This window comes from Bison bison, unplaced genomic scaffold, assembly GCF_000754665.1.
Source record: "Bison bison bison isolate TAMUID 2011002044 unplaced genomic scaffold, Bison_UMD1.0 scf7180017864383, whole genome shotgun sequence".
Classification (NCBI taxonomy): Eukaryota; Metazoa; Chordata; class Mammalia; order Artiodactyla; family Bovidae; genus Bison; species Bison bison.
Window position 1 is genome coordinate 7789924 of NW_011494955.1, and position 27817 is coordinate 7817740.

The 27817-nt window shown below is 44.2% G+C and overlaps 3 protein-coding genes across 12 annotated transcripts in view; 1 reads left to right on the top strand and 2 right to left on the bottom strand.

The window, feature by feature from the left end:
* Positions 1-11497, bottom strand: part of CBX5 (chromobox homolog 5) — a 34704-nt gene extending 23207 nt beyond the window's left edge. The window contains exons 1-2 of one of the 2 annotated variants that reach the window (XM_010857968.1): positions 11363-11497; positions 11100-11196 (exon numbers count right to left, since the gene is read on the bottom strand). The gene's annotated coding sequence lies outside the window, so the exon portion shown is untranslated. The remainder of the gene's footprint in view (positions 1-11099; positions 11197-11362) is intronic. The other variant, XM_010857967.1, reaches the window with a different exon arrangement.
* A 583-nt stretch (positions 11498-12080) lies between these two features.
* On the top strand, positions 12081-18478 carry HNRNPA1 (heterogeneous nuclear ribonucleoprotein A1). 4 transcript variants are annotated; one of them, XR_826886.1, is made up of 12 exons: positions 12081-12182; positions 12732-12848; positions 13121-13267; positions 13405-13615; positions 13710-13802; positions 13892-13984; positions 14223-14297; positions 14492-14650; positions 15200-15355; positions 15594-15659; positions 18053-18126; positions 18340-18478. XR_826886.1 is itself a non-coding variant. In XM_010857970.1 (11 exons), exons 1-10 carry the CDS (start codon positions 12168-12170, stop codon positions 15647-15649), a joined length of 1122 nt encoding a protein of 373 aa, XP_010856272.1. In that variant the 5' UTR covers positions 12081-12167; the 3' UTR covers positions 15650-15659; positions 15895-16615. The 4 variants fall into 4 exon arrangements, 2 of the variants coding, with proteins under 2 accessions (XP_010856272.1, XP_010856273.1); XM_010857970.1 differs by lacking the exons at positions 18053-18126; positions 18340-18478 and adding an exon at positions 15895-16615; XR_826887.1 differs by lacking the exon at positions 14492-14650 and having other exon boundaries at positions 12082-12182.
* A 1691-nt stretch (positions 18479-20169) lies between these two features.
* NFE2 (nuclear factor, erythroid 2) lies at positions 20170-27578 on the bottom strand. 6 transcript variants are annotated; one of them, XM_010857973.1, is made up of 4 exons: positions 27286-27578; positions 23889-24285; positions 22769-22937; positions 20170-21537 (listed from the first exon to the last, which is right to left on the bottom strand). In XM_010857973.1, the coding sequence occupies exons 2-4, from the start codon at positions 23927-23929 to the stop codon at positions 20527-20529; spliced, it is 1221 nt and encodes a 406-aa protein (XP_010856275.1). In that variant the 5' UTR covers positions 23930-24285; positions 27286-27578; the 3' UTR covers positions 20170-20526. The 6 variants fall into 6 exon arrangements, with proteins under 6 accessions (XP_010856275.1, XP_010856277.1, XP_010856280.1 ...); XM_010857975.1 differs by adding an exon at positions 23354-23604 and having other exon boundaries at positions 23889-27578; XM_010857978.1 differs by lacking the exon at positions 23889-24285.
* Positions 27579-27817: the final 239 nt, after the last annotated feature.

Sequence of the window (27817 nt, forward strand, 5' to 3'; positions counted from 1 at the left end):
ACACAAGACCCAGGGCAGCCAAAATACACACACATGCCTATATATAATAATCCTAAGTCTTTCTCTAAGCTTTCTTTGTATTGTTTAAAAAGTAACAAAAGCAACTGCTAAGTTGCCTCACTGAACTACCCGCTGAACTATTGTGGGTAGTCAAACCAAGTGTCAAAATGCATTAATCAATGAGCTCTTTTATAGAATTTTAATATAAATTTTATAAGCACACTAAGAACGCAAATCTTCTATAAAAAAAGTCATTCTAAAGAGCAGAAAAGGGCAAGGGCATATGCAAAGGTCCCTCTCACATGTATTAATTAAATATGCCACTGACAGGAGACTTCCGTTGGTCCAGGCTTGAGAAACTCCCAAGTCTCCCCTAAGGCCCTTGGGGAAAGCTGTTGGCTTATGTGAAGATTAAACTGTCAGCTACAGCGTTGTCTTCAAGGCGTCCTCTTTATAGCCCACTGTAGCAAATAAAAAGATGAAAAGAAACCAAATTTACAGAACCGTTTTAATCTGGTCTGTATTCTTTGCTCTTCATAGATCTAGAAGTACCAATGGTTTTAGGTTTGCCACACATACAGCATAAAACTAAAATACCCTCTATAAAGATGTTTTCTTCCACTAGATTTATGATTTCCAAAGTATTAGCCATGTGGCATCTTAACAAAAACACAGCATAGAGATGCACATTACAGCTGTCCTGGCTGTCTCAGGTTTTGTTAAATGGGCTGATAACTATCACTCCACATCCACCAAAAGCCCATGAGCACCCAATTCAAGAGGAGTTAAAAGCTTTTTAAATGTCTATTTAAGAGACTGGATTAGGAAAGAGTTGAGGAGGAAGATTAACTGTGGTCGTTAACACCCCTATCATTAACAAGCCACATATAGGCAACACAAACTTTATTAATAGAGAGGAGTGTGGAAAGAGGAAATGCTCCTCCCTTGGCTAGCAGAGCTCCAGTTCTCCATCCTTTAAAAAATCAGGCCAAGGCACTGCATCCACCAGTCACAGAATTATTCTGGGGCAAAGTATCCTATTTGCTGATTATGTAACCCTCCTGTGCCAGCAAGCAAGGGAGTAGAGGAGTCTTTTCTTCTTTTAGATTAAAACATATACATTATAAATGGAGATAAAGGCTACCCTATAAATTTCACTGTATTGTCCTCCAAGCTCTGACCCCATTAAAAAATATAAATGAATGTGTACTACAGCAGTTCTCAGAACACCTGTTTTATGTTTGGTTCATTGGTATATTTAGCAGTAACACACAAATTCTTGATATCTCATTACCAGATCACAATCCCACAAAATAATCTTACATGGGATTTGTTTTTTTCCTACATTCAAATCTACTGTGCTTCGTCTCCCAAGTGTCTGCTTTCTCTAAATTTAGTTAGGGCACACCTAAAGCCATCATGGGCAAGAGGTTAGCTATTCAATTGTTTTTCGATTCAAGAGAAAGTAGAATTTGGTACCACCAAGGGGAAATGTCTTCCAGATGGTGCCTCTGAACACCTCTATCCTTGGAATGTACTGAATTTCTCAAAGCACCACAGTCTCTGGCAAGTGTTAACTCACACCCACTCCTCTCTACTAATTAAATATGATGAAGCATGAACTAGTAGAGCTTGTCACCTTTCATGAGGAACCTGGCAATTTCTCCATAAATTTTAAGAAAAATGGATGAGTACCATTTGAGTAGATGACTGCGAATCTCAGATTTTTACATACCACTTTGGCAAATCATGTTCACAAAATATGGAGGAGTTAAAAGAAAACTGAAGTGCACATCCCCAATTAAAATTACAGTCATAAAGCATTTCTCAAATAGTCATAAACTTTAAGATTCAAACTTATCTAGCTTGTACAGATTTTGGTTATCAGCAGCTTAAGTTACAATGGTTTCTTCAAGTCATTTCAACATATCCTCTATTAGAAGGAAGAGCTTCTACTATGCCTAACAATTTACATTCTACCACAGTCTTAGTTTAGCAAAGACATTCAAGAGTCATAAAAATTAATTTGCATAACCATAAACTAAAATCTCTAATGTAACTATTGAGATGGTATTAGACTTTAAATCAGTATGCTAAAATCTGATTAACACATCCTGACAATAAGTTTTTATATAATTGGAATAAGAAAGGTATCTCAGACTGTAAAACTTCCAGGAGTAAGAGAGCATTCCTTCAACATATGGCATAGTTTTGTGCTCTGCCATTACCTTGGTGTATTAGCAACATGAATTATATTGAAGTCACAGCCTACAATTTAGATAAATAAAATCAACCCAGTATTGAACTTTTTCCCATCCCATACAACGGTATCCTTGGCAGCTCCTTGGCCATCTATTAAGATGCTGACCAATTTCTCTCTGTGGCAATTTAAAAGCTGTAAAAAAACACATAATGGGTGATGACAGGAGAAACAAACCCACACCAGAAATTATTGAACCTTGTACATCTTTGCAAGTGTCTCTATTGACATATAAGTGTGAGTTACTGTGCTACAATATCATAAAAGTGTGCTCTACACTTTAGATATATTGACAGTTAAATGCAAAGAAAGGCCACCATCAGATAAATGGCTTAAGGGATGGCCAATCTCAGACCACCCAGCTCTTCCACTGAGCATTCTGACACATTGCTTAAGCCAAATAAGATGTTTCTTTTTGTCCAGCTTCCAACCATCATCCCAACTCAGAGCCTATGCCAAAAGGATGATACAGTAATACTGACCCTTGCTCTAAAATTCTCTGGTTGGTTATATATTTATTGAGAGCCAAGTAAGTGTCAAATATTGCATGAGCACTGAGTTTAAGCCCGTCTTCAACTTAAGAACTAAGCTGAAGTATCACCAAGTCTCTCCCTGGTTCACTCATCAGTGGCTAGCACCATCCCAAAGGCTGCTGTAAAAAAAAGCTACTAAAAGGGCAATTAGTTAACAGTAGCAGTATCAGAACTAGGAATAAGATAGGAGTCCTATCCCAACTAGATCACTGAAAAGTTGAACTACACAGGTCACTTAACCTAAGGTGTTAGCACTTTGCCCTGCTTATCTCACAGGTCTGCTGTGGGGGAATAAAAAAATTAGAAAACACTTTTAAATATATAAAGCAGAGAAGTTAAATGTCTGATAGTAGATGAAGTTAAAAATACACTTCTATCTTCTGGAAGAGTTTGCGTAGAATTGATGTTATTTCTTCCATAGAAGTTGGGGAAATTCACCTGTGAAGCCATTTGGACCAACAGTTTTTCTCTGTGGGAAGGCTTTTAACTACAAATTCCATTTCCTTAATACACATAGGAATAGTGAGGTTCTTAATTTCTTCTGAAGTGAGCTTTGGTAGTCTTTCAAGGAAGCCATTCATTTTATCCTAGACATTAAATGCACTGGCATAATTGTTCATAATTCTCCCTCATAACTCTTACAGTGTCTGTAGGATTAGTAGTGATATCCCTTATTCCTGATGTTACTAATTTGTCTTTTTTTCACTGATCAAACTTGCTCACTACATTATCTTCTCCCAAAAAAACAACTTTTTCACTGATTTTATTCTCTACTGGTTTTGTTTTATATTTCATCAACTATTCACTGCTTTTACTTTCACTATTTCCTTTCTTCTGCTTACTGTTACTTTCACTATTTCTTCTGCTTACTTTGGGCTTGATTTTTAAAAATTGAATTTGTCATGTAATATTTTAAGGTATACAGCATGTATATCTTTGATACATTTATATATTGTAATATAGTAGACAGTGTAGTCATATTTATCACATTATATAATTACAGTACAATATTATCCATATTCATGATACCATGCATTAGGTATTTTTTGATTTATTATTTTTAAAAATAATTTTATTTTTGGCTGCACTGGGTCTTCACTGCTGTGTGAGGGCTTTCTCTAGTTGCAGCAAGAAGGGGCGACTCTGTTGTGGTGCATGGGCTTCTCATTGCAATGATTTCTCTTGCTGTGGAGCACAGACTCTAGAGCATGGGCTCAGTGGCTGCGGTGCATCACGTGGAACCTTCACAGACTAGAGATTGAATTCACGCCCCCTGCATTAGTGGTGGATTCTTATCCACTGTGTCACCAGGAAGTCCTGCATTAGGTCTTTAGAGTTTATTTACTACTTACTCCAACTCTGTACCCTTAAACATCATCATTCTTATCCCTTTTTCTGAGTTAAGATAGAAAGACTCTAGATCTTTCCACCTTTTTAAAAAAAACCTTATATTTGTATTGGGGTATAGCAGATTAACAATGTTGTGATAGTTTCAGGTAAACAGCTAAGGGACTCAGCCCTTCATCTACACATGTCCATTCTCCCCTCAAACCCCCTCCCACCCAGGCCACCATGTAACATCTACCAGCACTCCCTGTGCTATATGGTAGGACCTTGTTTATCCATTTTAAACATAGCAGTGTGTCCATGTCAATCTCAAACGTTGTCTTTTTAATTAAAGCATTTAATACTATAAATTTACCTCTAAGCATTGCCTTGGCTATATCCCACACGTTACGTCATCATTTTTATTCAGTTCAAAATATTTTCCAATTTTGTGTGTGATCTTGTCTTTGATCCATGGGTTACTCAGAAGTATATTGTTTAGTTTCAATTATTTGGGGTATTTTCCAGGTGTCTTACAGTTACTGATTTCTAATTCCATTACAGCCAGAAAACATACTTTGTATAATCAAATCCTTTTGAGATTTATGATAGATGGTCTGACTTGTTAAATACTGCTATGCACTTGAAAATAATGTATATTCTGCTACTGTTGGGTGGAATATCCTATGAATGTCTATGGTATCAGGCTCACTGACAGTGCTATTCAAGTCTTTACTGCTTTGCTGTCTACCTGTTCTATTAATGGGCTTCTCAGGCGGCACAGTGGTAAAGAATCTGCCTGCCAATGCAGGAGACTCTGTTTGATCCCTGGGTTGGGAAGATCCCCTGGAGTAAGAATGGCAACCCATTCCAGTATTCTTGCCTGGAAAATGCCATGGGCAGAGAAGCCTAGCAGGCTAAGTCCATGGGACTGCAGAGTCGGACACGACTGACCCCAGAGCACACATTATTTCCGTTTTGTTTTTTTAAACTAAAAGGTGTTAAGGTTCTATTGTTTTCTTTCTTGTATTTTGATGATTATTAGTTGTGTAAATTTTAGAATTATTGTTTCCTCTTGATGAATTGATCCCTTCATCATCTACATTAGTGTTAACTCTTTGCCCTACTTACCTCATGTCTGTTATGGAAAAAGAATAAGAAAACTTTGCAAAGTACACAGGAAACAAAAGATAAAATGTTTGATAACAGTAGTAGTTAAAAATAACTTTAATGAATTTTCTGAACTATCTGTAAGTTTTATCTATCCTTGTCTCCAACTACATGCATAAATGAGGCTTGCCTATGTTTATCAGATTACTAGATATAATTTATTGTTGTGAAATACTGAACAAATTAGCAGTATATTACCCTCCACAACTCCCTGTGAGGTGAGTTGAGTCTTACTGATTTAGGGATGCGAAACAAGGCACATGGAGTTCAAGGATTTGCCTCAGAAACCAAAGATAGATTTCCTAGCCTGTTGGGTTGACCTCTTTGTACAGGGCATTTTATTCCGACATAATTATGCCCGTTGGCTCAGATATGAACTTGTTTTATTCTAAGAATTGTAGATTACAATCAGAGAAACACTTGAATTCAATTTGGTTCCTCCACTCCCTGGAAGAAATAAATAATGAGTGTGTTATAAAACTTGATCTTGAAGCAGTCCTTTCAATGACACCATCTCAATCCCATGATTTCTGGTGTGCTTCCTAGCAGTGAAACATGATGCCACAGGCACTCCGTAAGTCTGAAGAGTAAGACTGCACATCAGAACTTCCCTGAAGGTCCAATGGTTAAGAGCTTCCACTGCAGGGACTAAGATCCTGCATGCCGCACAGCCAAAAGAAAAAAAAGACTGCAAGTGAAAAATTTTAAATCTAGGTCCGTGACCTAGTTTCAGGTAGAAAAATCTGTCAGTTCTTTCTCCCCCTTAAAATTCTGCTTACTCCCCTCTCTTTAAAAAAAAACTTATCTTAATTGAGGTAAAATTGACTTTAAGTGTTTAAGTTTGATGAACTATTCTTACTGGATAGGAAATCCAGACTACACAGTCCTCAGCCTCATTGGAATGACTGAAAAGTGGTTCAGCTAGTCTATTACACTCGTTTTAGAAAATCACACCCAAGTACAGGTTTGTTATCACGTGTTAATACCCTGAGAAATTGACAACCAGTCAACAACTCAGTTTTCTGTCCCTCAAGTTCTAGGGAAAACCAGTTGGACTATATTGGCCCAAAATATAAGAACGAGTTATTGATTTGCATTTAAAATTGACTTCAAAAATAAACTCCCAAGACAATGTAGGAGTCACTTCATAAAAAATTTTAGGGCTAGAGAACTATAAGTTATCACCTAGCCAATTCCTTCCATAAGAAACTAAGGACCAAAGAAGGCAAATTGCTCACTTTGAGTTTCCTGTGCCTTTGCCTACTCTCCCCACCACTTGCTCCTCATTTTAAAAAATAACCTTTTCTTTTTTGAATTAGGTAATATTTATTTGGATAGGGATTAAAGAACCAGGGTACAGTAGTCTGAATGATGCCTCCCTCCACCCCGCAAAGATATACATGACCTAATCCCTCAAAGTTGTGACTATTACTTTATATGGCAAAAGATGTGCTTTAAAGATGTGAAAGGAGAAATTTATCCCATATTATTAGGTGGGCCTTAAATGCCATCACACATATCTTTTTAAGAGAGGCAGGAGTTCTGAGAGAGACATATAGAGAAAGCAACGTGAAGACTGAGCAGGAAGTGAGGAGGCAAGGAAAACAGACAACCACCAGAAGCTAGAAAGGCAAGGAAGGGATTCTCCCCTAGGGCCTCCAGAACCGGCTCAACACCTTGATTGCAGACTTCTGGCCTTCAGAATTGTGAAAGAATAAACTCTTGTTGTTTGAAGCCACCAGGTTTGTGGTAATTGCAGCCACAAGAAACTAAGACACAGGGGAAATAAAATTTTAAAAATAATAAACCAAACATTTATAAAACTAATTACTGATGCAAAAAGAACTGTGCTTTAAATGACCCAAAGAATGCCTAAATCCTTTAATCTTTCATTTTAAAGGTAAGTTGAGGCAATCAGAGGATGCAATTTACTTAAAAGGATGGCAGATCTGAGAAGACAAATTCAGAAAGGTCTAATATTTACATAGCTGCTAACAAGAACAGTGTAGGTTTTCCCCCAAACATGCTAGCTGGTAGAGCTCCCGGGCAGACTAAACATAGGCAACAGTTGTCACTGTGGGTGTTCTGCCAACACAAGTGTAAAGTTGTCATCAGAAATGAATATGTGGCTTCGAGTGGCTTACAGAAATCCAACAAATCTGCGTCCTGGACTCTGCACAAGCCAACTCTTCTCAGGATGACCTGGACTCCTTCCCATTAGTACAATGATCAGTTAAAGCCATCCTCTACAAGGAGGGAAGGGAAATCAATTTATGTCAGAGAAAAAAGACAATTGCCCAGAGTCTAAGGTCATCAATAACAATGTGTAAATATCAGCCACACTGAGTCAGTTATAAATGATATCTAGCACTATAATTTATTGCTTTTAAAGTCAACATCCAGAGCATTTAGGCCCAATTTCATGTTAGGTGACTGGAAATAAAAACAGACAAAATAAAAGGACAAGAAAAAAATGCTTTACCAGGAGATGTGATATGAGCTATTTCAATAAGATATAAAAATTATGCTATGTGGTTAAATAAATGGTAAAAGCAAAAAATACTAGTCTTCCTCAGAAACCTCTGTATCCTGGATGCCGTTCTCTCTTTTCCAGAAATACTGTCAAGGGCTCTGAAAATCACCAGAAGTTTCCTAGATATATAAAAATCCAGTCAATTCAAAGGTATGCTCTGTCTTTGTCTTTCCCCAGTTATCATCCTGCTCACCTCCTACCTGAGAGAAGCTTTCTACCTATTGGATTTCATTTTCCTTTTAGATAACAATCATTTTATTGAAGAAGGAAATGGCAACACACTCCAGTGTTCTTGCCTGGAGAACCCCAGGGACGGGGGAGCCTGGTGAGCTGCTATCTCTGGGGTCGCACAGAGTCGGACACGACTGAAGCGACTTAGCAGCAGCAGCAGCAACAATCATTTTATGTTTGGATGCAACAGGATATGCCTCTAAGTTCTAAGCACAAGTGTCTGAAATTTGTGTAACACAGACTCAGCATTTTGTATTGTTAACAGAGTGTACAAGTTAACAATCAAACCAAGTTCTCCAAAAGCAAGAAATAAGTCTAAACTTAGGATATTCAATATGATAGTCTCAGATTTCAATTAAAAACTACTCACCAAAATTTCCCCACCAGAGAGAAATGTTTATCAGACCTATTAACTATGACAGTGTAAGAGAACTTACAATAAAACAAGCAACTTTTATTCACACATCACAGTAAACCAAAAAGTCTAGGTACAATTCCTGAAATTTTTCTAATAAAAACATACCATTAAAAAACATCAAATTAAGGATCACTGATTAATTTGTTTATAGACCAAAGTAGGCAGGGCTGGAGATGAAAGGAATCTACTCAGAGAGTAACCTAGGGAGGCATGTTTTGGTTTACCTGTTCTTCAAGTCAGTAATTCTTTTCCCCCAAAGTATGGGTCTCTAAACAGCTGAAAAATCAGTTCAGCAGAAATCAACCTGTGTTTTTAAAAAAATGAAATAGAGTACTATAAATGAGAAAATGTCAGAATGCTTTGCATATGTTTGTATAGTGAAACTTTAAAGGAAAGAGGATTAAGTCAGATGAGAATGTAAGAAGCATCTGAAGCAAAGTCTACCTCTCCAAAAACTTATTTGCCATTATTTTAGGAAGCCAAACACAAGATGCAATCAGTGTTTAAATGGAAAGAAATGGTAAAAACGTTAATGTAGCTTTCCTTTTATCCAATCAAACAGTGGTCACTCTACATCTGAAGAGAGAATCAACATTTCCCCCATCTTATCTCTAAATTCCAATTGGTAAAATAAAAGATTTTGACAAGATAATTGATTCTACCATCTGTCATTTCAGATCAATGGTTTTCAAGTGGAGATTTTGCACTCTTCCCTCAAAGGACATTTGGTGACATTCTGATTGTCCCAAGAAGAGGTGTGGGGGAGGTGAGATGCATTTATTAAGCTCAAAATGTCAATATCGCTGAGACTGAAAAACTCTGTAGTAGATCAAAACTGTATTCCTTTCAAACCTAAATAAATCAGGGACAGATGGGGCTTCCCTGGTGGCTCAGACGGTAGTCTGCCTGTAATGCAGGAGACCCGAGTTCGATCCCTGGTTCGGGAAGATCCCCTGGAAAAAGGAATAACTACCCACTCCAGTATTCTTGCCTGGACAATTCCATGGACAGAGAAGTCTGGCAGGCTACAGTCTATGGGGTTGCAAGAGTCAGACAGGACTGAACAACCAAAGCTTTCACTTTTTTTCACCCTTAATCTGTTATCACTTTAGTTCTTATAAATGTTATAAATGAAGTAGTTACATTATTAGAATACCTACAAACAGCTTACAAGCAAGTACAAAATAGGTTTTCCTTTTGCAAGTGCCAAACAGGAAAATCTCTCCTCTGTTCACAATAAGCTCAGTTAAAATCATCTTCCTTTTGTATATCAGAAAAGTCTCTACTCATAACAGTATTTCATGTGGATCTGAATTTATTACAATATTTAAAGATTTTCTCTTTGACAATAAATCAGTAAATAATAGAGCAGTATAGACTCTGATACAGTCAATATGTAATTAAAATATTTTACTAAAAAATACTGGACAGAGTAGAGTAGAATGGCCATTACCAACACGATATGGACTACTTATAAAATACTTTGAAGGAAATAAAATCAAAAGGCAAAAAAAAAAAAAAACAACCCAGGTGATGAATGAGTCCTATCTCCAACATCCTAAGCATTAACCTCCTTAAGCAACTTGTTTTTTTATCTAAATCCAGATGTCCTCAAAGGAACAGCAGAAAGGGCTTAGGAGATCTGTAATGGATTAAAGAGAGAGATACAGATGCAGAGAAAAGATGCTCAGAGAAGAACTTAAAAGACTCTGGAGACATGGGCAATGCTTGAAAAACATTTAGCATGATGCCTAGCAAGTACTCAGAGTCACCTTTTCAAAATTTGCATTTTAAAATCGAGGGTCATCTTAGTTCTTAACAGAAAAACAGCACTTTTTTGAGGTGAGAAGTACTTGCTTGTAACTAAAAAACACAAAAACAATTGGCTTTAAATTTTAACTTTAATTACAAATTATTATCCCTGCAAAGATTTAAACATTGGAGATCCAACCTGTCTCCATCCCACTGTAACCCTGGAGGTAACACCCTTTGTTATGTTAGCTTGCCAAAACTTTTTCTATGGATTTACAAATCTCTTTGTCCGTGGAAATATGCATTATTACTATTATGTTGACTTTTCCTGGGTACCTTTCCGCAACAGTACAAAGAGATTTATCCTACACTTTCTAATATTTCAAGGCAGTCTTCGTAAAGAAGTTCTCAAAGTCAAAAAACATTCCTTGTCCCCACCCCCCAACCTAAAAATGTGGGATTGTGGGATGTACCGATGTGGGAAAACAAAAGCCAAAATTCAGGCATTCAGTACCAAACTTACAGCTTCCCTACCAGATAAGTGTGTGGCCTGGAAGCTCAAAGGCTTCGTTCAAACCATTGTGGATAAAATACCCACCCCCACGCGACATCGCAGGCAGTGACTCCTCATCCTCGCATCCCCAAATCTAAGACCTCCCTCTGCTGGAGCGCTGATTGGGCCGTCAGCCCGAGCGCTTTCAATAGGCTGTGTGCCTACTGGCTCCAGATTTGGTCTGTCCATTTAAGCGCTCGACTCCCGCATCCCCCACTGGAGTCAAACCGCTGCCTCTCCGAGGAGCCCAACCTACCGCGCGCTTCGTGCTCATTGGCTCAGTGAGCCGCTGCTCAGGAGGAGCAAGCCCTCCTCCTACATACCGATGGCCCAAGGACCGGTCAGTCGGCAGCTAAAGGCAGACCCAATTGGCCTATACACTCGCCAGTCAAACTCTTCGGCTGCAAAGCTCCACAGAACCTACGGGGATAAAACATCCCGCCCCTGTTCTTCCATTGGTTGGGTGGACCCACCGCTCCCCCTTCACGATCCCCCACCCCGCGGTCCATTCATTACACACAATAACGGGACCAATTGGAGTCGGTTCAAGACCTCGTATGCGTAGGCAAGACTGTCCGCCACTTACCCGGGATCGAGACCGACCACTCACGCTAACGTCTCCCCTGTTCTTCTGTGGTGAGACCACAAGCCACCGCCGCTGCCGCCTTCTGCGCAACGCCAACCGCCCGCCAAAACGGATCCTTCCCTGCGCCTGCGCGACCAATCCTGAGACCGGACCCTTTCCCCGCCCATTACGCCTGCGCAAAAGGGGCCCAACTCCCGCCACTACGCAGGCGCCTTAGGTTCGCCGCCGTCTTCTGCCCGCCATTTCACGTGTTCCTAGCGCCAAACGGAACTTCTTACGCGCCTGCGTAAACTCGCCATTTTCCTACACATGCGCTCAGCAGGCAGTCGTTGTCAAAAAAAGAAAATATTGTAACTTGCTAACTGCTTTTCTGATGTATAGTATTAATCATGGTTTGCCAGGTAAACTGAATATAACATTTAAGGCCGTAGAGGATTAAAAAGTTTCTTTAAGTAACTTAAGTACATTCGAACATGAATGATTGAATTACTAGCCAATCACACTAGTTAAGAATAATATTACTCGAGAGCCAATAGACCCCGAGGGGTGGAGACTGCGTAGAACGCCCAAATGGATGACGTTACACAGCAATGCAACACCAGAGACCAATGGTAGGGGAAAGCTGTTTCAAATATCCAATCAGAGCTATTCGGGGGCGGAGTCTACCAATGCCGAAAGCGCGGAGGCGGGATAAAAAAGGGAGGCCGAAGGTAGGCTGGCAGATACATTCGTGAGGTTACTCCTTTCTGCCCGTGGACGCCGCCGAGAAAGCATCGTTGAAGTCTTCGCCGCCTCCACTGCCATCATGTCTAAATCAGAGGTGGGTAAGACGCCCTCCCCAGCTGAATATCCTTTCCTCTTCCTTTCCTGAGTTTAGCAGGGTGCAGTTTGTTTACCTGCTTGCCCCAGCCCTGTCGACGGTTCTTCGATCGCTGCCCGGGCCTCCCCCTCCCTAAGTTGAGGTCGCCATTTTGTCCTCGTCGCCATGAGGCTGCTGTCTTGCGACCCTTAGCAATCACGCCTGCTCGGTGCCCCTTGCAAAACTCTTAGGCACATTTAGTCTGCTTTTTACCTTGTCCCAATGGGCTGCTTTTTAAAAGAGCAGCTACAGACGGATGTGGGCCATGTAGTTTTCTTTCTTAGTCCTTTTGTTGCGCGTGCGTCGGAGGGAGAGTAAGGGACGCATGCGCTCAGAGCCTCCAAGCCCACCCAGCCCCCAACATCTTGCCTCCCCCAGTGGGGAGAAACACGTGGTTTGTTGCGCCCCAAAGGAACAATAAGTGCTTCGTACGTTGCTATCTGTTTTCTTGCAACTGAAAGATAATTTGCGTTATAGCCCTGCTTAATTCTTCCCCTCCTCCTCTCCTAGTCTCCCAAAGAGCCCGAACAGCTGCGGAAGCTCTTCATCGGAGGATTGAGCTTTGAAACAACAGATGAGAGTCTGAGGAGCCATTTTGAGCAATGGGGAACGCTCACAGACTGTGTGGTAAGACTCGAAAGAGACAAAGGGCTGTAGAACTAGTTGGTTTCCTTGGCTTAAGTTGCTGCGGTTGTTGTTTGAATGCTAATAGGATGGTAGCTGTAAGTATGGAGTGGCTTTAACTGAGTAAAAAAGCACCCAACTAATTTACTGCAGATGGTTAATGGGAAAAGGAAGGACTTGAGATAAACTGTTGGTAATAAAGTTTCTTGTTAACCTTAGTCAAGGTAGAAAAGTCAACCACTTCGGGGGTCTTAACACGTATTAAACATTTTAAGGTAATGAGGGATCCAAACACCAAGCGCTCCAGAGGCTTCGGGTTTGTCACGTACGCCACGGTGGAGGAGGTGGATGCGGCCATGAATGCAAGGCCACACAAGGTGGACGGAAGAGTTGTGGAACCAAAGAGGGCCGTCTCGAGAGAAGTACGTACCTTTTTCCTTCTTGCATTAGACATTTGAAGGATTTCCACTAGGAGGACTTTACATGTGGGGGTATAATAGACTTAATATTCCTAACTGAAATAGGTTGCAGTAACATAGGTTAATTTTTCTTACATTAGGATTCTCAAAGACCTGGTGCCCACTTAACTGTGAAAAAGATTTTTGTTGGTGGCATTAAAGAAGACACTGAAGAACATCACCTGAGAGATTATTTTGAACAGTACGGGAAAATTGAAGTAATTGAAATCATGACTGACCGAGGCAGTGGCAAAAAGAGAGGCTTTGCTTTTGTAACCTTTGATGACCATGACTCCGTAGACAAGATTGTCAGTAAGTATCAGGTGGCTGGCATTTGTTAACGGTTCTGAAATCCATGCTGTATACTGAATTCTGAGATGACCTGTTTATTTCCAAAATCGTGTAGTTCAGAAATACCACACTGTGAATGGCCACAACTGTGAAGTGAGAAAAGCCCTGTCTAAGCAAGAGATGGCTAGTGCTTCATCCAGCCAGAGAGGTGAGTTTGCTACTTAACTAAACCGTAAACATAATTTTGAATAATTACAGTCTGTCTGTATAGCCCAACACCTCATCTTGATTCTTCAGGTCGAAGTGGTTCTGGAAACTTTGGTGGCGGTCGTGGAGGTGGTTTTGGTGGGAATGACAACTTTGGTCGTGGAGGAAACTTCAGTGGTCGAGGTATCTTTGGCTATAGTTCACTAATAAAGAGTTAATGGTAAAATTGTAATGATCCCCTGATGACTTGTTGAAAGTTACACTTTAATCCAGATACAGTTCTGGCTCCTCTCTAACCAGTAACTGTTAAATACGGGAATAGTTCTAATTGAATGCTTCCTTAAATTTATACTTAATATAAGGTAACTTGTATGCAGTCCACATACTTTAGACCTGGTTTTTAAATTCCATTTTCTTCTAGGTGGCTTTGGTGGCAGCCGTGGTGGTGGCGGATATGGTGGCAGTGGGGATGGATATAATGGATTTGGTAATGACGGTAAGTTTTTTTAAAGAACCACAGGTAAAAAATTTTGGCAACCTTTAGAATAGGTTAGTAGAGACTAAAACCCTAGTGCATGATAAGCTCAACAATGATCTAATAGCATGTTGTGAGCAGGCCTTTAGCCATGCTTGCACAGAATTTGACTGCTGAATACTTTTGTCTTATTGAGAAGACTTGTATTCTTGTAGGTGGTTATGGAGGAGGCGGCCCTGGTTACTCTGGAGGAAGCAGAGGCTATGGAAGTGGTGGACAGGGTTATGGAAACCAGGGCAGTGGCTATGGCGGGAGTGGCAGCTATGACAGCTATAACAACGGTGGAGGCGGAGGCGGCTTTGGCGGTGGTAGTGGTAGGTATCCAGTGATCCAAGTACTTGGTGCAATAGCTAGATTAGCCTTTTAGAGTTTATCCTTAGGAGGATTTGATGGTTTTAAAGCATTGTGTGTTGTGCTGCATGGTACTTTTTTTTAATGGGCTTGCAATGCTACCTCCTCCTAGCTTTAAGCTGGGGCCGCCTCACTCCCAAATAGATAGATGGTTAAGTGGATAGTGGTGTCTTCAATTGGAATTAGATTAGCGTCTAGCAGGATTTAGTGTTAACTCTTGGGATCTTAGGCGCTTAGTTGATGTATCCAGCATGTGTTTGCTGTGCCCCTGGCTGGGTGAAGGCCTTAAAGGCGAGAGAATGTGTACCTTTTGTTATGCCATGGTGAGTTGGGTGAAGTTTTAGTTAATTGGATTATTCAATTGAGTGCCTTGCACATGAAATACAAAGATGATTGAAATTGGAGCCACAGAAGTTTGGGAGCAAGGCAGATCAAGCAACTTTTTTACCCTGAACACTAGGATTTCTCATTTTCCCTGAATAACATATAAAGGTCCTCTTTTCCATTCTTAGGAAGCAATTTTGGAGGTGGCGGAAGCTACAATGATTTTGGCAATTACAACAATCAATCTTCAAATTTTGGACCCATGAAAGGAGGAAACTTTGGAGGCAGAAGTTCTGGCCCCTATGGTGGTGGAGGCCAATACTTTGCCAAACCACGAAACCAAGGTATGGTATATATGTGGTATTGGAGGGCTAAACTAATTGTTTAGGAAATGTGGAAAACAAAATGCTGACAATTTAAAACGTTGAGGAAATTTTAAATGACTGAGTTAAAATAGTTTGAGTTGGGCTCCCCCAACCTGTGATTTTCAACTTAAACAATGTAAATAGGTTAAGCCCCAACTATAAAAACATCGTTACTATTCGTACTTCTAAAGCTTAAGAGAATAAATTTTGTTCTTAGGTGGCTATGGTGGCTCCAGCAGCAGCAGTAGCTATGGCAGTGGCAGAAGGTTTTAATTACTGCCAGGTAAGTGAACACCTTTTTTTGTTGTTATTCTCACTTAATTGTAATTTATAATGAACCCAGTAACCCTAATATAGCTGAGCAGTGCAACATAGTTAACATTATAATTACAGTAAAATTGTGGATATTAAGTTAATATTCAGATCAGCAAAATTTGTGGGAAACAACTTGCTATTGGATTGTAGCCTTGAGTCTTAATATGTTTAGATTAACAACTTTATTCCATATTGTTCAACAGGAAACAAAGCTTAGCAGGAGAGGAGAGCCAGAGAAGTGACAGGGAAGCTACAGGTTACAACAGATTTGTGAACTCAGCCAAGCACAGTGGTGGCAGGGCCTAGCTGCTACAAAGAAGACATGTTTTAGACAATACTCATGTGTATGGGCAAAAAACTCGAGGACTGTACTTGTGACTAATTGTATAACAGGTTATTTTAGTTTCTGTTCTGTGGAAAGTGTAAAGCATTCCAACAAAGGGTTTTAATGTAGATTTTTTTTTTGCACCCATGCTGTTGATTGCTAAATGTAATAGTCTGATCATGACGCTGAATAAATGTCTTTTTTTTTTTTTTAATGTGCTGTGTAAAGTTAGTCTACTCTGAAGCCATTTTGGTAAACTACCCCAACAGTGTGAAGTTAGAATTCCTTCAGGGTGATGCCAGGTTCCATTTGAAATTTATTTACAACCTGCTTGGTGGAGAAGCTGTTGTCTTCAGAACCTTGGTGTAGTTGAACTGACAGTTACTGTGTTGTGACCTGGAGTCCATCATTAAAAGGGTCACCCATGCAAAGTCATGGAGTTTTTTTTTTATTTTTTTTGGTTATTAATGATTGTTGGCACATCCTATGCAATATATCTAAATTGAATTATGGTACCAGATAAAGTTATAGATGGGAATGAAGCTTGTGTATCATCCATTATCATGTGTAATCAATAAAAGATTTAATACCCTCTTGAATGGAATGACAACTGTATGGATTCGGGACTGGCAGAGTTTTGGACCTTCCCTACCCTCTACCCCTGATGTTGAATGCTTCTATCAATTCAAGTTCAAAACTCTGCCAGAGAATAGAAACCAGCTGCTGGCTAATGCCACCTCGTAAATCCACAAATTAGAAGTTTGGGGGAAGACCTTTTTTAAAACTGACTAGTGCCATTAAGAATTTTATTCAACACACAAAAAAGGCTTACATTAAAGGAAAACTGCAGTTTCTGTCCTGGTTGGGTGGGTCTTTAATAGAGGTTTATGGATTGACCACTTACTATATGGAGATTAGAATTTCATGTGGTGAGAAACCATATTGTCTACTTAAATACATGCTAACTGCAGTTTTCCTTTAAATACAGCACAAGATCACACAACCATCCTAAAATGTTGCTTGTATAGAAAATGACTTTTAAAATCTTTATAACGTTATTATCCAATCATTGTTATTTGTACATAGCTTCCTTTGAGCCCTCGCTTTGGTGCCCTCAATTTCAGTGCCATTGTACCTAGTAGTATAGATAATTGTTTACCACTAGGATTGTGTACTCCATCCCATGGGTGTGTTACCTGGAAGTTGGGGGGTGGGGTTGGGGTGGGGTTGGGTGGGAGGTGGAGGTGGGTGGGAAAGCATGGGTAATAGTTCCATGGGCTTGATATTGGCTGAGTTTGCAATGGCAGGTGGAACCTTAACTATTGAGGGAGTTTGCAGATACCTCAGGATTCGTGACAATGCCTTTAAAGATCCAGGAGAGATGTTTCAGCTACTAGGAACTGCTAGCAAGTATAGCGCGAATGGCTCCGAGCCCAGACACTCTACAGCTGAGAGTAGACACTTGTGGTATGTGGAGTACAGATAAGCCAGGGGCAGGCCACGGCACTCCATGAAAGCTAGGAGAGAGAAGTTTCAGTGACCATCGCAAGGAAGGAGGCAGACAAGAGTAAGGCACACCTGACTCTTAGGACTAGCAGTCAGAACCAGGAGAAAAGGTTTTATTGCTATGCTGATAGGTAAGAACAGATTTTACTTACATCCATATAGCTCTCTAAAATCCAGCCTTCTCATTTTCCTTAATATATTGAGCCAAAACTAGTCCAGTTAAGCTGAACTTGGTTTTTCTGGAACTGAGTTGCTTTAAATTGACACCCTACTCTTGGTGGCTCCCAAATGAAGGAAGTGAGCACTTTTTTAAATTATCTCTACTGTGATATATATTTACCCTTTAATTTCTATATTTCTTACCTTCCTTTGATCTATTTCCTTAAAACAATGGCTCAAAGTAATATTAGAATCTTCCCCCAAATGCTTGTGGGAGGTTGGGTGGGCCGTTAGTGGGAGGTGGGGGGTTAGCCTGAGATGGAACTTGTCTCAGAAAAAAAGCTAGTTCTAAAGGCTGTTTACTTTTCTAGGGAGGACTCTGCTATCACAGGCATATCAACTCTAAAAAATCAAGAAACTTCAGGCCAAGCTCATGGATAAAAAGGTAAGCTTTTATAAAGCAACAGTGTTTAGTATTCCCAAAGAAAAATGACAAGCTGTCCCTCATAGACTAGAGAGGTCTCATAGCTTGATCTGTTATCTACCTAATAGACTAGCCAGCAAACACTATTAAAACAATGGGATTCTCAGTGAAGAGAATGGGTATAATGGTAGATTCTTTCATCTGCTTATGTACTTTTCTTTTTTCTTTTTGCAGAAACATCCTTATGAGGACCTTTATCTGAGCCTCTTGGTGCTTGATTTGTCACTGCCATGCAGTTATTTACTACCTGCTGTGCAGCTTGAATCATTCAGTTTTATGAATGAACTTAAAAAATAAAATGCATTTAATTTGGTTTTGTGCCTTGTTTTCTTTGTCTTCCTTCATATTTACGGTAAATAACTTGATGCTGCCTGTTCTTTACCAGATGAAGTTTGAGAATGGGAAATAGAGGAATTAATGATAGCCAGGTGTCTGGTACACCAGAATTGGACCCTCATTCCTTATTAGTGTTAAGTTCTTGAGCATAGTGGACCTCATCCAGGAGTGAACAAGCTTTTATTGGTCAATTATTTCCAGCTTCAAAAAGAGCCACAAGTAAAGGAGGTACTTCACCTTCACAAATAAGCCTAGAAATGTGTTTGAAAGCAGTAGTTTAACTCTGAGCAAGTGCTTGTATTTTTCTCTAGCCTGTTTCCATCTTTGGTAAAAGAAAGCTTGTGAATCCATGGGTCCATTATTAACCAGAATTACGAGTAAGGAAATTCCCCATTTTTTATATGAAATAACCAGTTTTTGTGACCCACCCTTCCATCTTTCACCTGAAGTACTTACTGATGAATATATGTGTCTGAGAAGTCTTTCCCACTAGTGTACCTCCATGAGCAGTATCTCCAGTGCCTAGAACAATACCTGGAGCTTATTATGTGCCTATTAAATAATTTGTTGAATAAATGTCTAGTCTCAATTACCATTTTTGTGGCTTTGATTTGAATGAAAAAACTTGAGTCTGCTATCTCAAACTACCTGACCTCACATTTTCAAGTTTTTGAGAAAGTTGACAAGTTGGACTGTCTTCAGATCTATTAGGAAGTTTTCGTTCACTGGAGACCAACTTTTTCTGAATCTGTAGCCATTAAGTTTTTATTTCAATCACTTCTGATTTTTTTTTTTGTCTTAAAACTGTAATGAGTATCAAGAACTTGGAAGTAAGGTTTCTCTAGTGAAATGGAATAGAAATGTTAAATAGAAGCAAAATACTCCAAAGAGGTAATTTATATAATCTAGTGATCAGGAAGATTGGGAACTGCCCCAAATCCAAGCAACAGGACAAAGGTTTGTGGAGGGAGTTTGAAACTTAATTGTTCTAAAAAACATACTAGCAAAAGGCCCTAGATCTTTAAAGATACAGAAGGGGAAGTAGGGGGTGGGGGAAGGGCAGCACACTAAAACAAGAATTGGGTAATAGCTAACATAACCAGGGAGATGGATGATTTAACCAAAATGCACATGGTATGTTGCTGTGGAGAAAGTTTTACCAGTCCTGGGTGTGTGAAGTCCTCTAAAACTTGATCAGTCACTCAGTGGTGTTCGGCTCAGACCCTGTGAACTGCAGCACGCCAGGCTTCCCTGTCTTTCACCCCTGGAATTTGTTCAAACTCATGTCCATTGAGCCCGTAATGCCATCCAACCACCCCCTCCCCTGTCACCCCCTTCTCTTACACTCAGTCTTTTCCCAGTATCAGGGTGAAAGTTGGGTTCCAATCCAATTCTCTTGTTCCAATCAAGAAAGGCCTGTCCTGTGGGCATTCTAGGCTTTTCAGTCCTAACACTCGGGAACCTCTTACAGAGGGTCTAGCCAGCTCCAGCAGCAATCCTAGCTCTATAAATAGGGGGCCACTGAAGAAGATGGGGCTCCTCAAATCATGGCCTCTGGCTCTGAGAAGGGGTTTAAAAGTGGTAGATCACACTGCTCAGGCCCAACTGTCGTGTGTCCCGTCTCCTACAGTCATAGGGGAGAGAGAGGAGCAAGCTCAGCAGAACACCCTCCCCACCACCAACAGGCAGTGAGGTCTGAGGAGCACCCCACTTCATCACCCTCCCTTGAAAAAGAAGACCGCACAAGGCCATTTCCATAGAGTGCTTTATATACCAAAGCTCAATCGAGACTGGAAACCTAGAAAACTGAACCACTGAAGAGAGATTCCAGCCCTCCCCTCACATCCTTGCCTCCAGGCAAGTCTCACTGAACACACCTCGGACCTTCCAAATGCCGGGTTTCCAGCTGTGGTCCCCTCCTGGTCTACAGAACTCAGCTCCCACTGGGCCTCATGGACGGGGAGGACCTTTATCAGAAGAGAATGAAGGAAACCCCCATCACCAGTCCCATCCCCTCGGGCCAGCTCAGTCTGTGGCCTCCATCTTGGTCCCCCGGGGCACCAGGAAGATGGCCCCATCAGCAGCCTGGTGTAGCGCATAGTCTTCAGGGGAGTAGCTGTTGCCTGCTTCATCCCGTAAGTGCTGGAAAATGTCACGGTACAGGTCCGTCAGCTGTTGGCGCATGACCTCTAGGGTCCGGTCGGCTTCGCCTCGGGCCCGGAGAAGCCGCTCCCGCTCGCTGCCCAGCCGCTCCAGTTCCCGCTCCAGCTGCACGATGGTCTCCAGCTTTCTCTTGCGACAGTTCTGGGCAGCCACCTTGTTCTTGCCCCGCCTTCGGATGTCCCGGACCAGGGCCAGCTGGCTCTCTGTCAGCGGGTACCGCGCCAGCAGCTCGTTAAAGTCGTCTACTGGCAGGTTGACAATCTTGTCCGTAGGGAAGGGGATCTTCATGGCCAGGGCCCGTCGCTCATCCCGACTCCCTGCCTCCCCCCGTGCAGTGGGCTTGGCCCGCACAGGGCCAGAGGAGGGTTCTAAGGCTAAGGGGGTCTCGGCAGGTGGCAAGGCATAGTTGGGGTGGGTCAAGGAGTTGGGCATTAGTGAGTAGGGGTACTCCACTGGGTACATCTCTACATACTCGCTGCGACGCCGGCCAGCGTCCGTCCCCTCCAACTCAAGAGATTCAGCGTCGCTATAGTTGAGGGATAATCCTGAGTCAGATTCTGGGTCTTCTTGGGGCTTGGATGGCCCCGCTGACAACCCAATGTCCAGGAGGGCCAAGGGGTCTGGGAGGGGGTCACTGAGCAGGCCCGAGAGGGTCAGTGGCTTGGAGACTGGTACAGTCATGTTGCTGCCATAGGAGTACGGAGGGTCTGGGACATGAGACGTGGGTGCTGGGAGCTCATAAGGTGGTGCAGGAAGGGGAAAGCCAGGCTCCGAGTGGATAGAGCAGGGGCAGTAACTTGGAGGCGGTGGGGGCCCTGGGTATGGGACAGGGGCTGGGGGCTCGAACGATGGCTCACTTGGAGCATTCAGACCCTGCAAGAAAAGACACCAAGAGGTTTGTAGATGGGCTGAGGAAAAGAAGAAACCATCTCTCTCTCAGAACCAATCTGAGTCCCACTGAAAGAACCAGTGAGATAATCACAAGGGAACAGAAAGTTGCTAATAATCATTGAAAGCTTCTGGCAAAGTTGTGACAGAGTAAGTTCATGAAGAAAGTGGCTTAAACAGGAAGGGCACTCGCTGAAGTCAGACTTCAGAAAGGACTACCTAATGCGGCAACAGTTGTGGAATCCCCTCCTCTTCGGGAGAAGTTCTTACTGGCTCGAGATGTCTCTTGTCCCTTTATTTCCTTCAGGAAGACAAGGAGTCACTCCACGATGACCCTGGGAACCCTTTTCCTGCTGCCATTATCTAGGGTCAAAGGGTCAAGTTCAGACCCTGGCCATGCCCCGGGTGCCCAGCAGAGGGAGCTGCTGTGTGGGAAGAGGGCTTAGGGCAGATCCTGAGGGCCCAGGCTGGCGGCAGGAGAGAATGGAGTGGGCACAGTGCCAGGTCTGGGGCAGAGAGTTACTTCAGGGAGCCTCCGTCAGCTCTGCCCTTTCCCCTCCAGTCCCTCTGTCCCTGCCCAGGTGCAGAGAGGAGGAGAGAACATGCCGGGGAGAACTGGGCCCCCAACCCACATCGGGGAGCCACCCTGCTCCAGCCCAGCTGGGGACAAAGGCATCATTGTTAGGCCAACAGACACCCCTTTGTCCAAGTAGCAGGAGGAAAGGACCCCGGCATAGCCTGACCCCACCCCCCACCTTCCTGAGGCCCCTGAACTACAGCTCTGCTACCTGAGGGAAAGGGGCCCAGCTGCTGAGGACAGTGGGGGGAAATGAGGAACGAAGATGGGCAGGGTTGGAAGAGGGCAGAACAGAGGAAGGTGAAGAAGGGAAGGCGGGGCAGGAGGTGAGGTAGAGAGACGTGAGCAGAGTGGCTGCCCAGAGAGCTTGCACCCCCAATCAGATCCTTCCTTCCCACCACTGCTATCTCCTGCTCATCCGCACCCCTCCCCCTCAACGCTCTGGCCCTCCCTCCAGATCTCTTCGACTCCAGCCCTTCTTTTCACAGTGTCCAGAAAATCTCTATCTTGAGACCCTGGGCTCTGCTTGCTCCAGCGCCAGCCCCTGCCACGCACACCCAGGGCCTCAATCCCAGCCAGACTCCCTGTTTTGTTGCTTTTTCCTCCCCCTACCACCTCATTCCCCACTATCTGGCTTACCTGCAGCTCAGTGATGGACATGATCTCCTGCCAAGTCAGTTCCATCTCACCTGGCTCCGGAATGGGCAGCTGTGTTACCCTGTTCCTGCTCTGCTGTGGAGGACACGGGGACATCCTACTGGGCCAGGGCCTGGTCCGAGGTCCCGAGAGCCCAGATGGTCCCAGCAACCTGTATCAAAGGAGAAACAAGGGTTAGGGCCTCTCCTGCCACGGGTCAGCAGTTTTGTCCTTCTTCATTGAGCAGCTGGGCTTCCCAGGTGGCACAGTGGTAAGGAATCCACCTGCCAATGCAGGAGACTTGGGTTTGATCATTGTGTGGGGAAGATCCCCTGGAGGAGTAAATGGCAACTCACTCCAGTATTCTTGCCTGGAAAATCCCATGGACAGAGGACCCTGGCGGGCTACAGTCCATGGGGTCACCAAGAGTCTGACACGACTGAGCGACTGAACACGCGCGCATGCACGGAGCGGCTCCCTCCAGCTTCACCTGAGGGAAGGAGACGCCTCACCCCCCCATTCATGCTGGACTCATCAACAACTCCTTAAGCTAGAAAGCCTTTTTCTGCTGTGTTATCTCTACCTCACCTGCTATGGCTGTAGGCAGTTCCTCTGGGAGCACAGTAGGTTTTATCTTCTTTTCAGATAAGATGCCTTCTCTTTCCCCTACTGCTTAACTCCTCAGGACTGTATCACAGGCCAGGAGAGAAGCCACATCACCTAGGGTCGTGGTTTTATTTTCCTGTCTCCTGCAGCAGCATCAGGGATCACTCCTGATCTTCTCCTCTGCCCTCAGTTTTAGGATCTCAGTCTTTTCCTTCCAAGTTGAGAGTGAGTGCCTGGGGATCCCCAAGGAGCGTGTTGTGGGAAGAGCCAAGCAGACAGCCCCTCCCTTTCTCTAAGATAGGGCCCAGGCCTGCTGGCTGATAGCAGCCCTGCCCTCGCCTCCTATCCTGGTCCTGGGCTCCCCTGCCTGGGCCAGATAAGAAGTTTATCAGTGGCAGGCAGCAGAGGAGGAATGGTCTCTGGAGACACTGGACCTCTGCCCTGTGTCCTGAAGGGTCCTCTTGGCTATACCCCACCCCACAAACCAGGTCATATAGTAACCACAGCAAAGACTTACTTGGCATTTGTTGAGAACTGAGCCTGGGAGTCTATAGGCATTAATTTATGAGATTGATTTTCACAAAGATCCTATAAGGTCCATTCTGAAGCTGAGACTCAAGCTGCTCAAAAGCAGAGCAGGTCTGGTACCTAGGGTTGCTGACTCTACTGCCTGTCCCACCTTCCAGGCGCCTTCCCAGTGCTGCTCCCGTGTCTTGCTACGCCGAGACTCTACTGGCAGGCAGCTTCAGTCAGCTCCTTCTGTGGAATCTTGGCCTCTTTTCTCTTCTAGGGAATATTTCTTTAGAGACTTGAATACTCACTCCCCTCCAGCCCCTTTGCTTTGGATCTGGGCTGGAGTTGCAGACCTGCGCAGCAGCAAGATGTCGGGCAAGCCGTCGCCTTTCTCTGAGCCTCTGTTTCCTCATTTGTAAAACCAGAGAGTGAGACAAGTTGAATTTGGAGGTCCCTCCCTCTCTGCTTGGACAGTTCAACATTCTCAGCAATCCCTCAGCCCTGCCTTCATCTTCTCCTTTCTGTCACCCTTTCTCCTCACTCCACCTCCCTATTCCCTGACACCCATCTCACCCTCATCTGTTCTCCCTTCCTTTGGCAAGACACTCCAAAAAGATTTGGCAGGGGCCCTCTGATCTCTTAGGGCCACGCACTGTACCCTATGTTTGCTGTAGAAATAAAGGCAGGCAGACTGGGTGGGTGGGGGAGACTTACAGAAGGACAGACAGAGTACAGGGTTGGATGACCTTAGATCACCACAAGGATGGCCTATCACAGGTATTTAATATGGAATCCACTCTGACTCACCACAAAATTCACGAGAGCTGCAAATTGTCCTTTCGAAGGAGGATCACCCCAAGTCCCTGCCTGCCCACTCCTTGTTGCATGGCCATCCCTAGAGCTGGGAGTTGCCACAGGCCCTTGGCCAGTGGGCAGAGGGCGGGGTGTTTATGTCTGTCCAGGATGCCATTTCAACACCGGAACCCCACCTTCTCCACCCAGGTTCTGGCGGAAATTGCCCAAAGGCAAAGTGAATGGAGAAGGGGTTTAGGGGGCAGGGACAATGACTCTTGCCTCATAGTCCTTCTCACACACACACACACATCCCGTTTTGTCCCTCTGTATAATTTCCCGGATCTGACTCTTAAGTGCAATACAAAGATCCTGCCCTAGGAGGCAGGAGACCAGGTTCTCTGGCATTCCACATGCATGATCTGAGGTAAATTGCTTTCTATTCATTCTCTGCCATTAAATGGAGACAGACCTGGAGAACCTCCTTACAGTAGATTGTATCTGGCTCAAGCAATCACAAACTTTATTGTGGGTTGCATTCACCTGGGGTGCTTGTGAAAACACAGAATTCTGAAAGCTGCCCCAGATCCATCAAAACTGAGTTCATAGGTACAGGTACCTGGCAATCAGCACTTTAACAAGTGGCCTGGGTAGGTGTTTCTGTGCCAGAGGCCCACTGTACTTTGAAAACTGTTAACCAGTCCAACCATATGGATTTACTTGAAAGAACACAAAGCCAGAAAGTCTGGCAAGTAATCTCCAGACTTCTCTTTCACAACCTCGATCCAGGCAAGGCTGGGTTCTAGGCTGCCCTGGTCTCTGAAACTAGATATCAGCCCCTTCTCATAAAGACCAGGAATTTAATTCTCCCTTTACCCTAGGACAGGGAAATGAGAATCCAGAAGGGTCACTGGGGGAGACAGGAAGTAAGGAAAGAGGCAGTTAAGGAGAACCTCAGGATCAACTCCAGCCTGCTCTCTGGTACAAGTCTGTGCCAGGCCAAAAGGGAGTAGTGTGTTCTTCCCTAGACACTCAGAGATGGGTGGTGGTCTATACACCAGCTGTAGGCTCCTCTGGGTCTTAGGAGCCTACCTTCCTGAAGACAGGCCAGGGAGCTGGCAGCCAGTGGTATAGCTTAGAGAGAAGGAATCAGATCAAATAGAACATCACGAAGGGTACAGAAGGTGAAGAGGTCCTGGGAAAGTGCAGCCTGCCTCCCTGTGTCCCTTTTCTTTTACAGCAAATGGTCCTCACTTTCCAGTTTAGCCCACACTTTGAGGTCACACACCCATCTTGCTCCCCAACACTGCGTATCATGTAGGATGGACACCATCTCCAGGGAATATAATCCACCCTCTTTACTCTCATCCTAAACCATTCTGGCTTACCCAAAGAGATTTTATCACAATCCCTGAGTACACACAGAATGACATGGAGCTTTATGTTTCAGGATACAGACTGAGGACCATTTGGGGAGGGATGCTGTGGAGAGGAAGGTATTCGGCCCCATCTGCTGCCCCAGGTCTCTAACACCTTGACAAGGGGGTTCTGAGGCTTACTAGACTTCCCTCTCCTCTCCAGGTGTCAACAGAAGCAGTGAAAGGATGGGGGGGGGCGGATCAGTAAAACCTGGGGTGTGGAGTGATGTGTGAGCAGCCTGCAGCTTAGAAAGATTAGAAAGAATCTCCAAAGAGAGGGAGGCACACAGAAGTGAGAGAAAGCAACAGAATGGAGGGGAAAGGGGGTGGGTGGAGGGAGCCATGGGGAGGGAGAGGGAGTTGAGGGTGTGGAGAGAGATTTGAGCACAGTAAGACTGAGCACAGTAAGATATGTGGGGTCACACATGACTCAAACAGGTGCATGGGAACAAGGGAAAGAGGGACGAGTTTCTGCCGTCCCATCACCCAGTCACTAGACCCCAACCTCAGTCCTTAGTAAGCCCAATGATAGAGAATCTCAGCTCCAGCAGCTGTGACAGGTGATCTCTCTGCCACTGTCCCCAGCCGACTGTCTCCTCAGCCGCCAAGATTTCCAGTCAGAAGCAACTATGCTGCGGTGGGATGCCTTCCTCTCCCTCCCACTTCGAGCTGATCCCCACTGCCCCAGGCCCAGAGAAGAGAAGGCACACAGAGAGGCGAGAACTCAGCACCTCCAAGCCCTAGCAGCCCATCCTGGTGCAACAACACTTCTCAGCGGCCCAGGTGTCCACTGTTTCAGATTCCTCAACTTCCCTTAGACCTCCCCAGATGGCTGGGCAGGGCAGCGTGATGGGATGGAGTAGGTGAAAGGATGGTACCGCATACCTGAGAGTCCAGCGACAGCCAGTCTGCCCAAGGGTTACTCAGGGTCACTCCCCAGCCCCTGAGGCATCCCTCGGGGAACCACTGTCTGGTCCCCATCCATAGCGTTTTGCCCCAAGAATCCCAAAGGGCTCAAGAAGCCACGTAGGTCTCCCACACCTGTCAAATTCCTCGACCAGGGGCAGCCTGGTAAGGTCTGCGACCTCCTAGGATCGCCCTGCGAGTTGATTCTTCTTTCCCTTTGCCTCCTCCACCTCCCCAGCCTGTCCCCAGATCCACTGCAGTTCTCCCCGCCCGACCCGCAAGCACCTGTGGCAGGGTCCCAGCGAGGTGAGGAGAGCGATGAGAGAGATGAGGCCGGTCTGGGCTGACACCTCCTGGCTGAGGATCCCTGCTACCTCTGAGAGCCGCGGAGGGCCGTGCCCCGCCCCCCGGCCATCTCTGAGCGCCCAGTGTGAAGGCTCCGGGAGCTCCAGGCGGTCGCTGAGCGCCCAGTGTGGAGTGCGGGGAGCTCCGGGCTGGCGCACCAGCCTCTTCTCTGAAGCCCTCGGCCAGAGTTCTCCGTCCTTCCTCCAACCCTCCCCTTTCCCCGTGGCCCTCCTCTCCTCCTGCCCCTTCTGGCGAAGAGAGGAAACTTGAGCCCGGTGTGGTTTCTGCCCACACCCCGCCCCCAACTTGCTCCCGGCCAGCATGGGGCACACATGGCTCCCAGCCCTCCGTGTGAGCCCAGGAGTCCAGCCAGCTCTGCGTTTCTCCCATGCGTATGATGAATTCCAACCTGATGATCTAAGCGACAGAGCGACCTCTAGACTTCATACAAGTTGTACCCCCTGCCCTTTGC

Bases quoted from the DNA above. Each gene is read 5' to 3' on its own strand.
- HNRNPA1 (XM_010857970.1), top strand. The intron at 13,985-14,222 runs GTATCTTTGGCT...ATTTTCTTCTAG, and splicing joins AGGAAACTTCAGTGGTCGAG to GTGGCTTTGGTGGCAGCCGT. The intron at 14,298-14,491 runs GTAAGTTTTTTT...GTATTCTTGTAG, and splicing joins TAATGGATTTGGTAATGACG to GTGGTTATGGAGGAGGCGGC.
- NFE2 (XM_010857973.1), bottom strand. From the start codon at position 23,929: ATGCCTATAGACTCCCAGGCTCAGTTCTCAACAAATGCCAA. The intron at 22,938-23,888 runs GTAAGTCTTTGC...CCTTTGATACAG, and splicing joins CAGTTCTCAACAAATGCCAA to GTTGCTGGGACCATCTGGGC. The intron at 21,538-22,768 runs GTAAGCCAGATA...CTTTTCTTGCAG, and splicing joins TGTCCATCACTGAGCTGCAG to GGTCTGAATGCTCCAAGTGA.